We start from the raw sequence: 17,952 nt of genomic DNA, 5'->3' as shown, positions 1-17,952 counted from the left end.
CGTACTGAGGAGACAGTAGTACAGGGTTATACACCAAGCATTTGACTGAACTTGAATTCATGCGAGTTGGAAACGGAAATGGCGTAGCACGCCTGAGCTCTCCAGCGTGTCTACTCAGCACCAGGATGGACCTACTTTCCACAGCTCCTGAGCGACTGTGCCAAGACGTGCTGGGACTCGTGACGTGCAGTGCTGGCCTGCTGTGCGTGTAGCTGTCCTTTGGCCCCCAGTGTGTGTGGTGGATGTGTGTTAAGTTACAGGAATCCGGACCCTTTTACCCAGCACATGCTGGTTCTTTCGTTTTGGCTGGCTCCCACCTCTGCATGGATGAGCTGGTCAGGAGTGCCACTTGCTCGGCCATGTGAAAGTAGACGTGCACAGATGCGAAATAACTCTAGACGCAGTGCCAGTCCTAGCAACAGATCAAACCTGGAAAAAGCAGCATTTTAATATTCCAGGTGTAACTTGTTCTGAAAACGGAATTCATTGTTTTTATTGCAGATCGTAATGAAACCTTCCTGTGTTTTAGAACCTTACTCTATTTTCAGGCCTATTTAGAGCACTTGACAGTTAGTGCGGAGAACAGAATGTGGATGTGTATTTACCTCCCTTCATTTTCTCTGGCTTTGTTTTCTTAAACAAAACCTCCCTTTATAATCAGTTGATTGGCATGTTCATGTAATTTGTTTCTGAAACTAGGATGTAGCCCCTGAGAAGACATCAGTTGTTGATAAAATGAGTCATGTTTTTGTAACTTGGAAAACCGCCCGTGTTCATGTGAAAATGTGGCTTCCCTGGTCCTCTCCTTTCGCTTTGCTGTGCTGTGGTTCTTATTTTTCATATTTTTTGAAATTAGTCTTCAAATAATTCCACTCATGAAAGCTTTTGTTTAATTCTCTTTAGATCTGCTTCATGCTCATTGAAACCAGTTAAATTTTTCTTCATTTACTGGAATTGAATTGCGTTCTGCAGGGAGACTTTTTTGCAGTGCGACATTTTTAGAAGTTAATCTAAGGGCGTGTATGCTCTGGCATTCCAGTGGAGAGGGTTATGGGACTCATTGTTCAATGGCAACGTCTCCATTGACCACACAGTTGTGCCAGATACCTACTGGCGAAGCACTCCAGGAGAAAGTTTTTATTGCCGTCAAGTGGACAGACCCTAAAGCCCCTCCCGGTGTGTAGCACATGTGCAGTGCTCATAATTCTTGAATATGCGCAGAATCATAATTCTTGAATATTTGAAATTTTTAAGTCAATGATGTGACTGCATGTGTGTGTGTGCGTGCGTGCGTGTGTGCGTGTGCGCGCGCTTGAAAGGGCCTCCCCTCAACGGCCTGCGGAGCGCTTCAGCCTCTCTCCACTTATCTTGCTTCTCTGCTGATGACCCTTCAGCGCTTCCTAAGCCCTCCACAGAGAAACTTCAGAAATAGAGCTGTTCCCAGCTTAGAGGGGGCTCCATCCTTGTCCAGGGGCCTCTGACACGCTCCAGGGTGCACTCAGCGCGAGAACCAGCACACCAGAGTTGACCACCACACACATGCAGTCACGTCATTGACTTAAAAAATTCAAATATTCAAGAATTATGATTCTGCGAATATTCATTTTAGGCTAAATGTAAAATTTCACTGCACAGTTGTAGGTAAATGAATACCTCTGTTCATCTTGGAATGTGTATTGCTTACTGAAGTTGAAAAGTAACTTACTTTAAAAGTTGAGTCCCTTTTATAGAGGATGGTCTCTTTGTCAGTAACATAGCTTATTTTTAAACTGTTTTCAGGGGAAGTGCAGAGCACGAAATGAGTAACTTACAGCCGATTTGCAGAGGTGTGCGTGTCTGCATGCCCCACCCAATGCTGGGGTCTGCAGTATCAGAGGAAGTGCCCCTTTCCTTACAAACCACACCCTGGTGGCTTCAGAGCTGCTGTTAGCGTCAGGGAAAGCGTATTTGAGCCGGGACATGTAGTGCATGTGCTGTGCTGTAGAGTAAAGGAACTGGAGGTAAGTAACTTAAGAAGATATAGAAGAATAACAAGCACAAAGAAGCTAAATATTTTACATTGTTCACTAGATTTCTACATGTTTCTTCTAATCGCCTGGGTGGTGACCGTGGAGTCTGGGTCATGTTAGGGACAGTGGTCTCTGCCAGGGTCCTTGGGGAGTGGGAGGGCTTCCATGAGTGTGAGTAGGATTGAGTGTAACTGCTGCTTACACATGCCATGTGCACACTCAGACCTGCCAGACCAGTGTACTTGATATCATGTGGTTTCTGTTACCACTGTACCACGTTTCCACACACTCAGTGACTCCAAACAACACAGATGCACTACCTTCCAGTTCATAGGTCAGAAGTCGGAAGTGGGCCCCGCTGGGTTCACGGCAGGGATGGGCAGGGCTGCGTTCTCTGGAGGCTCGAGGGAAAGTGCTCCTGGCTCCTCTGCTCAGAGGCTTCCTCCACACTCCTGTCTGAGAGCCCACCCTGGCTCCAGCCCAGCCCTATCCCGGGCCTGTCTCCATGGTCAGACCTCCTGACTCTTCTGCCCCCCTCAGCGCCGTCTGACGGCCTGTGATGATCTTGGGCCCACCCAGATCCAAGATGGTTTCCTATTTTGAAGTTAGCTGATTAGCAGCCTTAATCCATCTGTACACTTAACTCCCCTTTACCTGTGAGCGCCACCTTTTCACAGGTTCCAGGGATCGGGATGTGGACCTGATGGGGGCCTGTTCTACCACCAGTACCGACTAAGGGTGCCGAGACTGCTGCTTACTCCTTTTTAAAGAATTTTGGGTTGTTCTAATCCAAATTGGAAGAATCAGCCATTGATAAAAATAATAGAATACAATGGAAGCAAACTTAAGAAAATTAATCAGCTGTTAACCAGATGAATATTATTAAACTCTAGCATAGATTTAAGGATTAAAGAAGAAATTTTAAAAAAACACTATAATTTTAGGTTTTTTTTGCTGTTATTTTATTTTTCTTACACTAGTATGATTAGATCATGATGTTAATTTAAAAAATACTTTATGGTTGTGTCATAAATTCATGAGTTGTTTCCCTTTTTTGATGATCTAGGTCCGTGGTTGGCAAACTGCAGCTTGCGAGCCACATGCGGCTCTGGCCCCTTGAGTGTGGCTCTTCCACAAAATACCACAAAATAGCACATGCGGGCGCGCACGTACAGTGCGATTGAAACTTCGTGGCCCATGCGCAGAAGTCGGTATTTTGTGGAAGAGCCACATTCAAGGGGCCAAAGAGCCGCATGTGCCTCACGAGCTGCAGTTTGCCGACCACTGATCTAGGTTTTAGTATTTCAAGAACTCTAACCTACGATGCACTGTGATTAGTCAGAGCAATCCAAAATGAATAATAAAGTGAACTGGACACATTAGAATGTGGGGCTCATAGGACTGAGTAGTAAGCACCCTGACAGAAGACAAGATTCAGGGTCTGTTCCTAGTAACACTGGGGGATCCTGAGTTCATCACTAGTCACCTTCAGAGCGTTGCACTGTGGGTAAGGGTTAGGGGTTGGCAAGGGTGCCTAGACCAGTCGATGAGTGGTCGGAGCACGGATCAGTGAAGTATGGTTCAGGTTCTCTGTTGTCAATTTCACCTAAGTTTTTGATGACGACACATTTGCCTTTTTTCCCGGTAACGTGTCTGTGTGAGTCAGGTTGTAAAGAGGATCTAGTGGGTCAGCCCGCAGGTGGTTACTGTGGCTGGGTGGTCTGTCTTGGTTCACAGCTGGCACTTAGCAGCAGAATAGTGAAGACTGGAGGGTGAGGAGGCACCTTAACACCTCACAGGAGGTCCCTTTCTCCTTTTTAAAAATGCATCATATTTAGTAGCAGAACAAGCTTTCTAATATTTTTTCCATGGTTTAAGTAAATCCCTACGATAGCTTCATGCTTACACACTGAGATACATCAGAGTCTTTCTAATTTTCTTTGCTTGTATATGAAAGTGCTGCTTAGAATCGTTGCCATGTGGCTTGGAAGACCTACTTCCTGTTTATTCATAGGCTTCCGAGTTGAAGAAATCCTCCAACAAGCGGACTACCTCTACGAAAGCGGGGAGACGGAGAGACTCTACCAGTTGCTGACCCAGCACAAGGACAGGTGAGCAGCGGGGCCTGGGCTGCGGCTTCCTCTCCATTGTCGTGTACATTCACGCTCGGCCTGAGTCCCGGTTCCAGAAGGTTTCATAGTTCCTAAAGGTTTCTATTCAAAACAGCACTTCTTAGAGTTTCACGTATAGCTCTTTCTTTCTGACATTAAATGATTCCAAAATGCTACATTTTGATTTAGAAAAGGTTGTCCAACTTATTCTAGTACAAATTTGAAATACTTTGTCCATTTTGTGATTTTGTTTTAGATCATAAAGGTAAGTTGCTGAATATATGTTTGTCATCTCTATTGTATATTTATCATTTCTTGAAATTAGTGTCTGGTATAAGATTTAAGTGAATTGGGATAGTTGCGTGTCTCCATTGGACGGTATCTGTGTGTCATTTTGGAAGCACGGTTTTTTAGAGAAACTAAAAATACCTCCTTTTTAAAAAATAGAGTGCCTGTCCTGGCCCGTGTGGCGCAGTTGGTTGTCCCAGGCACCAAATGTCTCCTGTTGGATTTCCTGGTCAGGGCACATACCCAGACTGCTGGTTCAGTTCCTGGTGGAGGAGTGTACAGGGGCAACGATCGATGTTTCTCTCTTCTCTCAAATCAATTTTTAAAAATAAAATAAAAAATACAGTATATGTTTAGTCCAGAGTTTCAGTGTATACTTTTTGGGGGGCAGATAGAGGTGGAGTGGATTCAGACTATAAAGTAAGTCAGGGTATTTCCAGGTCATTGATCAACCTCACATCCTTAACTAAAGATAGAGTCATTTTCTACTGCTTGTCTTGAATTCCCAAGACCCCGATCCTTCTACTTCCTAAGTATCTACAGGACCTGTCTCCTTCCACGGTCCCCTCAGTAACTTAAGGTGACTGGTTTGCATTGTACACTGACTTCAGTAATTACTTGAACAGTAAGCTGTTAGGTGTTACTCCATAGTCAGTGAGTTATAGTATGCTATTGCTTCCTGCAGTCTAAAGTTCTGTTAGTGCCATTTTTGTTAACGAATACAGGGTGGGCCCAGGCTGGTGTGGCTCAGTTGGCCGTCGTCCTTTGCACCAAAAAGTTGTGGGTTTGATTCAGAGTCAGGGCACATGCCTGGGTTTTGGGCTTGATCCCTGATAGGAGGCAGCTCCCCCATGTTCTCCTCTCATATCAGTGTTTCTCTCTCTCCCTCTCTCTCTAAAAATAAAAAATTATATATATATATATATATTTAAAGAAGAAATAACACTAGCCAGTTTGGCTCAGCGTTTAGCAGTGGTTCTCAACCTTCTGGCCCTTTAAATACAGTTCCTCATGTGACCCAACCATAAAATTATTTTCGTTGCTACTTCATAACTGTAATGTTGCTACTGTTATGAATCGTAATGTAAATATCTGATATACAGGATGGTCTTTGGCGTTCGACTGCCAAAGGGGTCGCGACCCACAGGCTGAGAACCACTGGTTTAGAGGGTCGGCTCGCAGACTGAAGGGTCATAGGTTCGATTCTTGTCTGGGGCATGTACCTCGGTTGTAGGCTCAATCCTCGGCCCTGGTTGGGGCGTGTGTGGGAGGCAGCCAGTCGATGTGTCTCTCTCACAGTGATGTTTTCTCTCTCTCTCTGTTTCTCCCCCTCCCTTCTACTCTGTCTAAATCAATGGAAAAAATATTATTGGGCGAGGATTAACCAAAAAACCCCACAGAGGTGGGGCAAAAGTAGGTAACAAAGTTTATTCTTATATTATCTCATAATTATTATATTATTTGCCACATAAACAACTGTAAACTTACTTTTGCCCCATGCTGTATATAACAGTAGACTTAAAGGTAGACATTTAATAAAAAGGAATTTAAGGTTACTTAAAACTATTTCTGCCTCTTAATTGTGGTTACTCTTTTGTTTATTAACCATTTCTTAATTTACATCATTCTGTGTAAGTGGCCGTTCTTCAAGGAGTTGAGTGCCCTTACTTGAGAAATGCCACTCCCCATGGTTCAGACATGGTGCATTTGGAGGTTACGTCGTCCTCAGTCATTCGTTGACATGCACGTTTCGGTGCCTGTTGCGGAGGGACCGTGGGGCGGGCTCAGCAGGCTGTGCCGTAACCAGACGCTGTGTGTCAGGCCGCTGTGCCTGCTGTGCTGTGAGCACTGGCTCGCAGTCCAGCCCTGGTTACAGGCTGCGCTTCGTGGGCAGGTGTTCGAAGGAAGGTGTGTAATTAGATATTAAGGTAAGTAAATATCTATGTGTGATACTGGGTATTTTGTAGGAAATTGTAGCAAATAAAGTCATGTGAGAGAATAACAAAAGGAATGTTATGAATAACGGCATTTGATATTGTGTTGCTGGCTGTACCCTCACTGAACTGAAAGACCAATGTATTCCTTAGTGATGTGACCTTTGACGGTTTTCAAACTGCGAGCTGAAATGGTGGTTTTATCCAGGCCGAGTGGCTCGGTTTGTTGGAGCATTGTCCCAAACTCCAAAAGGTCACGGGTTCAAGTCCCAAGTCAGGGTACATAGCTAGGTTGTGGTTTGGTCCCCAGTTGGGGTGCATACAGGAGGTCATCGATGTTTCTCTCTAAAATCAATAAAATGGTGGTTTTCTATTTACTTCAAATTAGTGAAGATGCCGAGTTGCTGTGGCGTCTGGCGCGGGCATCCCGGGACCTGGCTCAGCTGAGCGGCACCTCAGCGGAGGAGAAAAAGGCCCTGGTGTACGAGGCGCTGGAGTACGCGAAGCGGGCGCTGGAGAAGAACGGAGCGAGCTTTGCGGCCCACAAGGTGAGGCGCCTGAGGTCACAGCGGCCGCCTCGTCCGGGCCGCTGTCTGCTTGCCCGTCCCGGATTCACACGGTAGGAGAGGGGCTGACGACGAGCCCTTCCTTCCGTTCTCGAGCGCCTCCTCCGTGAGGGCCTGGCGAGCCACTCCCGGCGTGCACCGTGGACGCCGTGGAGCAGTTTCACGGCTCCCTGGATCTCGGCCCCAGGAGTGCAGCACCTGACAGGCGTTTTCTCATTTCCTCACGCTCTGTTGTCTGGGTCGCTTTCACACGTGACTCCGCAAGCTCTGCGTTTCCTGCCTGGCCCAGCACAGGCTCCCAGCGGACCCTGGGAGAAAAGGCGTGTGGGCGATGTGGATGAGGACGTCGCTTGGTCATGTCAGGCTGCCCCAGTGGAGCCGCAGGCCGTTGTGACACATTTCCCAGTGCTTCCTTGTGGGCTGGTCCCTCCTGTCTCCCCATCCGCCCCCCCCCCCCCCCCCCCGCAACACACACACACACACACACACATACACACACACAGGTTTACTAGTATATTCAGGATAAAACAGATAGAAATACTTTAAATTTGTCGAGACTTCTTTTGTGGCTCAGAACCAGTCCATCCATGTTACAAATAAGATTTCATTCTTTTATGGCTGAGTCATATTCCGTACAACCTCTTCTTTATCCATTTCTGTCTATTGATGGACACCTAGGTTGCTCCCATATCTCTTTTTTTTTAATATACATATTTTTTTATTGATTTCCTAGAGAGGAAGGGAGAGGGAGAGATAGAAACATCAATGATAAGAGAGAATCATTGATTGACTGCCTCCTGACACTCCCCACCGGGGACTGAGCCTGCAACCTGGGCATGTGCTCTGACCAGGAATCAAACCGTGACCTCCTGGTTCATAGGTCAACACTCAACCACTGAGCCACACCGGTCGGCCTGCCTATCTTTTTGATGCTACTGTAATTGGAATTCTTTTCTGAATTTCATTTTCGTATTGTTCATTGCTAGTGTATAGGAATGCAGTTGGTTTTAGTGTATTGACTTTATATCCTGTAGCTTTGCTAAATTTATTTATTGTAGATTCTTTAGGGGTTTAGTATAGGATCATGTCATCTATAAAGAGAGATAGTTGTGCTCTTTCTTTTCGCTTCTCAGTCCTGCCCGGTTTCCCTAGCTAGAGCTCCCAGCACAGTGCGGAGGGGGGCAGTTCTTGTCTTGTTTCTGACGGTGGGAGCTAGGAGGCTCACCTTGCCTCTCAGGAGTCTCTGTTGCCTACTGCGTGACTTGAGAGTCATTATTTCTTATATTTTGTCTGTTTTTGTTTTTTTACCGCTTCAGGCAAGAAGGTAAGTGTATTACCCCTTATTGGCTAGAATATCCATTTGAAAGTTTTCTTCCTTTTTTAAATAATATAAACTCAGTATCGACAATAGACATTTTGGAAATTTAGAAAAGAATACAGCCTGGCTGGTGTTGCTCAGTGGTTAAGTGTCGACCTATGAACCAGGAGGTCATGGTTTGATTCCCAGTCAGGGCACATGCCCAGGTTGCGGACTCAATCCTCAGTAGGAGGCATGCAGGGGCTGCTGCTCAATGACTCTCCTCATCATTGATGTTCTAGCTCTCCCTTCCTCTCTGAAACCAATAACAAATTTTTAAGAAAAAAGTACAAATATAGAAATAAAATCGCCGTGATCACACCTCCTGCCGTCAGCTCTTGCTAATTGGTAATTCACTGTGAGTCACAAGATGCAGCCTCACCGGGGAGGAAGTTTGCTGTGCGTGTAGGTGACAGTGGGTGCCTGAGAGAAGGGGGTTGTATTTCGAGCCCTGAGACCTGGGAGCAGGTCAGAACAGCGGGTGAGATCCCGCGTGATCCTCCAGTCACCTGATTCGAGTCTGTCTATTGTGTGTAGAGGGGTGTGTGTGTATGTGTGTGTGTGTGTGTGTGTGTTTTAACCCTTTGCGGTCGTTTGTCTACTCTCAGCCACCAAAGCTTTTTTCCCCGTTCTGGTCGTATGTCTGCTCTCAGCCACCACAGCAAGGAACCGTACGAATCTTAACTCTATTCATTCATGTATCAGTTCATAATTTCTCTGAAAGCTCTTAAGTGTCTAAGCGACTTTGTCACAAACCAAAACATTACCCTGACAAATCGGAGATATCGAAACTCAATATAAACAAACGCGGTCATTCCACACTCGCCATGCAAAACACCGTGGCGAGTCAGTCGCCTTTTGAGAGTGAAGAAATCGACAAGCTTCGGAGATACTTCGCAGAATTTCAAATAAAGCTTTACAAATTACGTTTAACTGTAATTAGGCATTCTTGCTTGTTAAGATATTTCAAAATAATACTCCAAAATGGCAAAAAGAAAGTTACCGAAAGAAGTGTACTGCGAATCTGAAAGTAACGATGAAGAGTTTTATTTTGGCACCTTGAATACTGACGTAGAAAGTGATAACGTTTGTAGTGATTCTCCTAGTAGTGACGTAGTACCAGAAAAGAATTAATAAATCTTGTTTATCCTTCATAATCTTGCATGTTATGTATCACTGCTCTTTCAATGGAAATTAATTCCGACCAGTACGACACCCATGTCCAAATTTAATACGACCGCAAAGGGTTAAACAACACTTTTTTATTCTTAATAAGCATTGAAAAATACAAAATTGCCGGGGTTCTTGTTCCAGCATTAAGAAGGGTTCAGGAAATCTGGAGAAGGCTGATTAAATAGGAGTCCAGAGACAAAGCATAATTTTGAAAGGCATTTGGGGGTCAGAGGAACCTAGTTTAAAGGAAACTTAAGATCTCCTCATCTCTGGAACCCATGCTTTTTATTAACACAAATTGTCCTGAGGCGAGGCAGAAATATACACTTCAAAGGGTCAGGGTTTCATACAGAGGCATTGTCAGAATGGGGAGAATTAGCCTATGGCTATTCAGGTGTTTGGCCAGTAGGAGGCAATAACATGTAGATTAAAATGCCCCGAGCTGTGTGGCAGCAAACAATCAATTTAATGCATCCTATTCAGGTTTGGGGAAATGCCATCAGCCATTCCCAGATTCAGCCCTGCTGTCATTCTAGAATTGGTCTCCACATCTCCCCCTTTTTGATTATTTAAAATTTAACAAGAATGTATGTTTTAAGATTTTTAAATTCAATGGGAAGGACGGAGTTCTATCCTGTCCCTTTAAATTGTTTCCAAGCATTAAAGGAATCAGTTTGCAGTGAGTTTCTTTCTGGGCCGACAGTTCTTAGAGTCCCAATTTCAATGTCCAACAGTTCTTAAGTGTACATGTCAGCAATGATATTTCAGTTCTGGATGGTGGACAGACAGTGGCAATGCAGGTCTGACCCTCTCTAGTTTGGTCCTGGGCAACCTGCAGCTACACACAGCTGCTGACTGCTAGCATGGCAAGGCGTTTTCACCATCTCCATTTCTGGACTGTTACTGTTCTGTTCTGGGGCCACTGCTATTCTGTGGCTGGAGCAGTCCCGTCAGTTCCTCTCTGGGATCCGTTGTTGCAGGAATCCACATGGGCTTGGAGGAGTTTTCTGGAAATATACAAACATATTCTCGACCAAAGGTTAATAAAGGAATCATTTTATAAATTAGACTTGGGATACTTTTAATTTTTCCCAATTTTCCTTTGACTTATTTTGACACCATGAGTGTTTATATGGGTGTCTTGCTATTAGCATTACAAGTGAAAAATAATTTTCAAAGTAAAAATTTAAAAGAATTAAGGCTTTTACTTACAGGGCATTATTCCACTATCCCCCCTTTTTTGATTTAAATATTAGGAGACTTTTTGGAAATTTTGCAATGCAGTTTTGGTAACTTTTAACTTCAATTTTTTTTATAGAAATATGATTCATTGTATGTTAAGCAATTTTACTAGGAGATGAACCATCAATAAAAATTAGTTAATGCTTCAGGAACAGTTTCCTGTACAGTACAATTAAGTTTTCTTAAAAGTTTACTTCTAGCAATTAGCTAATTTAAATTAATTTGAAATAAGGTTTATTTTTTTTATTATTGTTACCTTTACTTGTCCTAGGTTATGGACAATACATGATAGTAACTAAACTTCTGTCATTAGTTTTTGAGTAATTTTACATAAACTTTGTCAGGAACAACAAAACTACAAATGATTGACTTTCAATTGCAGTTTTCCAGATATTTGAAGGAAATGTTTTCTAATTTTCTTCCAGAACAATTTCTAGACTATACTTAGAGAGTTTAAAACAAGCGTTGGTCTTTCTTTTTTACAACGAACAACAAATGAAACAGATATGGTTGTTTTTCGTATGTTGATTGATAGTGCCAGGCCATGTCACATTAAACAACTTCCCTTACAATCATGGTGACTACTACTATAGTTAGATTTGGTATTTTAACAACAATCTTTAGATTATCCTATAAATATTAGTGGAAGAGATTTCAGAATTTTAAAATTTTGCCTTTTTATTATATTTATAATTATATTTTTAAGAGTATCCCTTTTGGGCTCATTTGCATATACAGAGGGATTATGGGAAGCCTCAGTAATTAGAAAACTTTACTAGGATTAAATTGTTTATAAAAATACTGGCTTCTCATATAACTTAATTTATATGAGACCTTGATTATATTTTAAAAGCTAATTTATTAAGTAATTTAAGTAGGTATTTTTATTAAAAAAGCAAAGCAAGTAAATTTAGTAAACTTATACGTCTGATTCACAAGGCACAAACACTGCCCCACCTTCAGCCTAATTTAAAATGCAGGCGGCTAGGGGCTTTTGTTTGCTTTATTCTGTCTTAAAATCCTGCTGTTGGATTTTAAGAAATATTTAAGCTACTTTATTTTGTCCTCCTTAGAGGCCAAAACCTTCATAACATTTAAGATATATGTATGTAAAATATATTTATTAATTTTTATTTGATAAAGCTTTCCATGTGGTTTTAAGTATATTAGATCGGCTTAATTAAAAAATATTTCCTTTAAGAGGAGAGAACAAACTTTTTGAATCACCCCGGGCCCTTGGAGTTTTCCAAAAAATCATCCCTCGGTTATAGCCTTGAAATTTAACTGGAAAGACCATCAAATATATATGTATGTATGATTTGAAGATTATATATATTTTTTATAATTATTAAAAGGTATCAATTAAATTTTAACTGGTTTTTTTATTAAAAATTTGGTTGAGATCACAGAATTAATCCTCTTTTTTAATTAGACCAATGTTGAAATTTTACCACAACTATATGATTTTTCCCAATTTAATTTAACTTGAACTTTAAACTCTTAGCTGGCAAGTCAAATATTTAACATTTCTTTAAATTAAAAACACCTTATATATATATTTTTAAATATGTTTTATTGATTTTTTTACAGAGAGGAAAGGAGAAGGATAGTCAGAAACATCATTGAGAGAGAAACATTGATCAGCCGCATCCTGCACACCCCCCACTGGTAATGTGCCCGCAACCAAGGCACATGCCCCTGACCAGAATCGAACCCGGGACCCTTCAGTCTGCAGGCCAACACTATCCACTGAGCCAAACCGGCCAGGGCAACAACTTATATTTTTAAGAATAAACTTTAAAAATACTAGACACAATCAATTAATAGATTTAATTTTGTCTTCTAGATTTTTCATGAGGCAAATTTAGATTAATATTTCAGTATTTCGTCATTTCAAAAATATCTAGATATATTATTTTATTTTTTAATTCAGCAAGCTTCCAAAGTTTCAAATTGCCAGTGACTGGAAGCAGGACCGTGCAGATGTGGGAGGAGGAGGAGGCAACTCCCAGAACAAAGGACGAGGAAGTAAGATGATAGCTGATCTCGGATTTTTCTAAATTCATACTCAGCCCCTCACCATGAATCACTACAGTGTTGTGTTGATGACCATCCTAGAGACTCGCTGTTCTCTGCCTTGTACCTTCGTCTAGGACGGTGGTCGGCAAACTGCGGCTCGCGAGCCACATGCGGCTCTTTGGCCCCTTGAGTGTGGCCACGAAGTTTCAATCGCACTGTACGTGCGCGCCCGCATGTGGTATTTTGTGGAAGAGCCACACTCGAGGGGCCGCAGTTTGCCGACCACTGGCCTAGGAGCACACAGGGCCAGCTTCTCCTTGAGCTCCTGAGGCCGTCCACTTCTCCGTCTGTCCCAGTGTATTGGGTACGGTGTTTATGCGCAGTAACTTTTGTTGAATGAGGAATAAATACTCCGTTTTACCTGTGTTGAATGGACCAGTATTAAGCGTTGTTATTCTTACATCTGTTTTCTGTTTTTAGTGGTGTGCCATCTGCATTAGTGACGTCGGCGATTACGAAGGCATCAAGGCTAAAATCGCAAATGCCTACGTTATCAAGGAGCATTTTGAGGTACCAGTGAACTGGGCAGGCGTGGGCTTTCTGGGTGGTTGGTTCACTGTTCCGGCAGCTGATCAGACTGCCTCAGACTTTCTGGCCTTGGAGAGGCGGTGGTCTCAGGTCTGTGGCAGCACCCGTGCTCTGTTCTGGGGGTGCAGCTAAGCTCCTGCGGGCTGTGCTCACCTGCTCCACGCAGGGATGGGTGCACAGGGGCCTCTCGTCTCCATTGGTTTCTGTTCCTTTATTGCATGATTGCTGGCTTCCAAGAGTGGGCGGCCCAGGGAGAAAGTTCGGTGTGCAAACCTGCCTCACACCTGGTAATACCCCGTCAGCCCACACAAGTCATGTGGCGAAGCCAGAGTCTGTGGGGCTCACAGGCTGACAGGCCAGCATCGCAGCCCCTGCCTGGGGACAGCACTGGGTACGCTGTGGCCTCTGGGTGTGCTCACATCTCCCTGAAGTTAGTGCTCGCATCACCGGAAGTGCTCCCTCGGCTGCCCCGGGCTCTCCACGCATCTGTTCCACCCGACACTGGCCCTGTTGCAGCATGTTCGTCTCTCGCGTGGTATTCTAGACCATCTCGGAGCTACCAAGGAGGCACAGGCGGGGAAAGCACGGGCAGGGATAATGTTAGGTAGGCTGGGCAACAGATGTCTGAATTTTATGGTCATAGACTCAGCTTCTAGATTTTTTAATGACTAGTTGACCAGAACATTGGATGGCAAGTCAGGAGACCTAGCTGCTTCTTCAGGCTCAGTAATACGTGTGCACACATGTGTATAGACACACTTGTCTATCCATTTCAATTTAATAGGTCTTTTTCACATTGTAAGTCTTAGAAATCAGACAGCATTGTGTAGTCAGTGGTATCTTATACTTCCTTTGTAGTCTTAGGGTACGTAAGATAACGTTGTGGTGTCTTAGATTCAGTGACTATGGCATCCTGCCTAATGCTGCATCTCAGTTACTCTGTGCCTTGGTGTGCAGAAATACATGACAGGTAACTGCCAACGTAAATAGTGAAAAATCGCAGAAAATATATTAATGTATATTAATCTAAACTTCGAACATGAAGGCTATAATATTTTAAAATTCAATGTTTTTTATAAGCTTTCAAATGTATATGTGTTCAGTGTGTTTTAAAATGACAGTGTTTACCATTTATACTATTGTTTCAGATCCTTTTTACCTAAGTCAGAGGAGTGCCTGTCTTTATTTAACTGGACTTAGATTAAACTGGAGGGTTTGCTGTGAGAGGTTGAGCTCTAGTGCCCAGGAATCGGGAGGCTAACTTCTCTCTAGACCTGCCCTGCCCTTGGCGGGGTGAGAAAACAGTGACTTACATGGCGTTGGCAGGGCGTGGTTTCCAGCGGGACTCCAGCAGGGAAGGAGCTTAGAGTAGAGGTTGTAAATACTTCCAGTTGTGTTTTGCTATAACTCATGCAACCATGTTTATGGAAAAGCACATTTTCAATCCGCGCTGCGTCTTCCCCGTACTATTGAGCCGGAGTTCCGCCAGTCACACTCGTTAGCCTCCTTCTGCGACTGCCGCTGCCACTGACCGCGCTGTGAGAGATGATGCCAGGACCTAAGAAAGGGAAACAGTGGTGACGGGAGACACTGCTGTGCCAAGCACCTTCTGTGACTTGCTCATTTCATTGTCACCAGAACTTATTGGGAGGTGTGTGACGGTCTCAATTCTCTGAAAGAGCAAACCCAGGCAGAAAAGAGACACATCCCAAGGCCAAGACGTTAGGAGGCATGAGCTGTGATTGCGACCCAGTAGTCTGGCTTCAGAGCCCACACTAGTAACAGTGCAGAGATTTGAAAGTGTGTGCCGCACACACTCCTGACTGGAAGCGATAGTGTGGGTGCGCAGAAAAGCAGACGCTAGGGAGTCCCAGTTTTAAAAAGGGTCTTTTATTTTTAATGGCACTACATTAACCTCTGAAATTTCCTTAGCAGTTTTCAACAAAATAATGTATCAAAGGAGTGATTTTGTTAAAGTTATTGCCATTTATACTTTACATTAATTCACACAGGGCTGTCACATGGTAAATAGAAATGAGGGACGCTTTCCTGACCTGTTTTACCTTGTGCTTCCTCAGTAAACAAGTAAAATTCTGCTTGATTTTCTCATTTCTTGTTAGAAAGCAATTGAATTGAACCCTAAAGATGCGACTTCGATTCACCTAATGGGTATTTGGTAAGAAAATTTCTTTGAATAAATATTTCAGTGGTACGTAGTGTGATATTATTTTGTAGTGTTTAAAAAAGCAAGATGTCAGCTATTTTAAAATGCTGCTTGGCAGTCAGGAGTGCTTGCTTAACCATTAAATCAACCAGCAGCTGTGCCTTTAGTTAGGCAGTACAAATGTGATTGTGATCTTGTCAGACGTCGTTATTCAGATCATTCAGCAACAGGTGCAGTGGTCCCCTCTCATCCGAGGGCGCACGCCCAGGGCCCCAGCGGCTGCCTGACGCCGCAGGTGGTGCCCAGCCCTGAGTATGCGCCCTTCTTCCCTGCACACGGCCTCTCAGCGCTGTTCCCAGTAGTCACCCGTTTACATGTGATCACAAGCCCCCCTCGATGGAGCAGTGTCAGTCAGTCCCTGCATAACTCGGGGTGGAAGTGAGCCTCTGAGGTTATGTCCAGCACACGCTGCTTAAACAGGCAGCACCAGCGTCCTGTGTGTCTGTTAAGAAGCTTGATTGTCTTGAAGAGAAAGTCAGTCAGTTCGATGCATGAACGTTTCTTGACTTCCCCAGGTGCTACACGTTTGCTGAAATGCCTTGGTATCAGAGAAGAATTGCCAACATGCTGTTTGCAGCCCCTCCCAGCTCCACCTACGAGGAGGTGAGTGCTGACCTCCCGGGGTGGCACTCGCAGGGCTCCCTCGGGACTTGTCCAGGCAGCCACTCGGCCTTCACTGTGTCCGTGACTCTGGGTCGATTTCTCTAGTGGAGGCTTGTGACGCCCGCGGCAAACAGCTGCCTCCATTTTCTGTTTGAAACTTGTGCCACGTGAATGCCAAGTAGGGCAGGAAGCACAGCACCTGCTCCTAGCAAGCTGTTTGGACATACTCTCTGTACGTCATTTCCCTGCCATGCCAAAGAAAGCGTGACTTGGCATCGATAACTTTTTTTAAAAACATTTTTTTTTATTGATTTCAGAGAGGAAGGGATAGGGAGAGAGAGAGAAACATCAGTGCTTGATCAGCTGCCTCCTGCCTGCCCCCAACTGGGGATCGAGCCCACAACCCGGGCATGTGCCCTGACCGGGAACCAAACCATGACCTCCTGGCTCATAGGTCGATGCTTAACCCACTGAGCCACACTACCTGGGCTCCATAACTTTTTTAAGTGCTGTTGAAAGAATGTTGAGGGGGATTTATGGGCAAACGTTTTGGTTTGCTTGTCAAAAAATGTGCAGAGTGAGGAAACAGGCCATTGAAATGGCTTTCTGAATACTAGTGTCATAGTGAGAGCCTGTTTCTTTCTGGAAAGCTATAGTGGAATCCGATGTAAGGTGCACTGAGGTGTAAATTACACAGCTGGGAAATACCTATTGCTATTAAAAACAGTGCATTCTAAGAGAAAAGATAGCTCTGCTCTAACACATCGGTTTTTAAGAATCAGTTGGTAGGTAGTGTATTATAAAAACCGTTTAAGTGAGTCATAAAGAATTAACCCTTTTAGACTCACAGTAGCATTTTATGTAGGAATTTCAATAATAAAGAACTTTAAAAACTCCCTGGTACAACCAGTGTGTCACTGAGGAAACGCAGCTTTCCACTTTGTCTAGTTTTCAGGGTGTTCCCTGCTGGGACTGAAGAAGAGAGAGGAGAGCGAGCTGCCCGCGGCCTCCTTTCTCTGCGTGAGGCTGTGCCGGGACCTTGGGGCTCGAGGGCCCATGTGCTCTGTGCTCAGGGCCTTGAGTGCTATGTTACGCTTACTGTTGGTGATTGGGCTGTTATTTTAAAGGGTTTTCATCTACTTCCTCGCTTGTATGTAAAATAGGAATAGCGTTTGAGAAGATTTTTAAATATTAAATCTATTTTAATCCTTTTCATTATGTTTGCATTCTTTGTGTTTTTACAGGCCTTAGGCTACTTCCAAAAGGCAGAGCAAGGTAAGATATTTTTTATTTCAGATACTAATATAGTTAAAATTATGTGAATGCTTTATATGTAACTAGAGGCCCAGTACATGAAATTTGTGCATGGAGGGGGAGGCGTCTCTCAGCCCGGCCTGCATCCTCTTGCAGTCTGGGACCCCTCAGGGGATGTCTGCCCTGCGGCTTAGGCTCCCCACGAGGATTAGGCCTAAGCCAGCAGTTGGGCATCCCTCTCGCAGTCCAGGAATCCTTGCTCCTTACCGCCTGCCTGCTCGCTGCTCCTTAGCACTGCTACGGAAGTGGGAGAGGCTCCTGCCACTGCCACCGCCGCTGCGCTTGCCAGCTGTGAGCCCAGCTTCTGGCTGAGCGGCGCTCCCCCTGTGGGAGCACACTGACCACCAGAGAAGAGCCCCTGCGTTGAATGTCTGCCCCCTGGTGGTCAGTGTGCATCATAGCAACTGGTTGTTCTGGTCATTCTGCTGTAATGGTCGCTTAGGCTTTTATTATATAGTTAGGAATTTCAAAACAAAGATAGTTTATCCTGACACACCTTTGTACTGGGCTTTATCAGACAGTCT

General features: G+C 44.1%; 1 protein-coding gene across 2 annotated transcripts in view; it reads left to right on the top strand.

The window, feature by feature from the left end:
* RMDN1 (regulator of microtubule dynamics 1) overlaps positions 1-17,952 on the top strand; it is a 32,416-nt gene that overhangs the window by 10,422 nt on the left and 4,042 nt on the right. For both annotated transcript variants that reach the window (XM_081111039.1, XM_081111040.1), the window contains exons 3-8: positions 4,024-4,120; positions 6,731-6,890; positions 13,180-13,269; positions 15,408-15,463; positions 16,027-16,114; positions 17,359-17,389. In XM_081111039.1, coding sequence (XP_080967165.1) covers positions 4,024-4,120; positions 6,731-6,890; positions 13,180-13,269; positions 15,408-15,463; positions 16,027-16,114; positions 17,359-17,389 — 522 coding nt within the window. The remainder of the gene's footprint in view (positions 1-4,023; positions 4,121-6,730; positions 6,891-13,179; positions 13,270-15,407; positions 15,464-16,026; positions 16,115-17,358; positions 17,390-17,952) is intronic.

Source organism: Myotis nattereri, assembly GCF_964212035.1.
Source record: "Myotis nattereri genome assembly, chromosome: 17".
NCBI classification, from domain to species: Eukaryota; Metazoa; Chordata; class Mammalia; order Chiroptera; family Vespertilionidae; genus Myotis; species Myotis nattereri.
The sequence above is the reverse complement of the archived record's forward strand: the minus strand, read 5'-3'. Positions and strand labels throughout refer to the sequence as shown.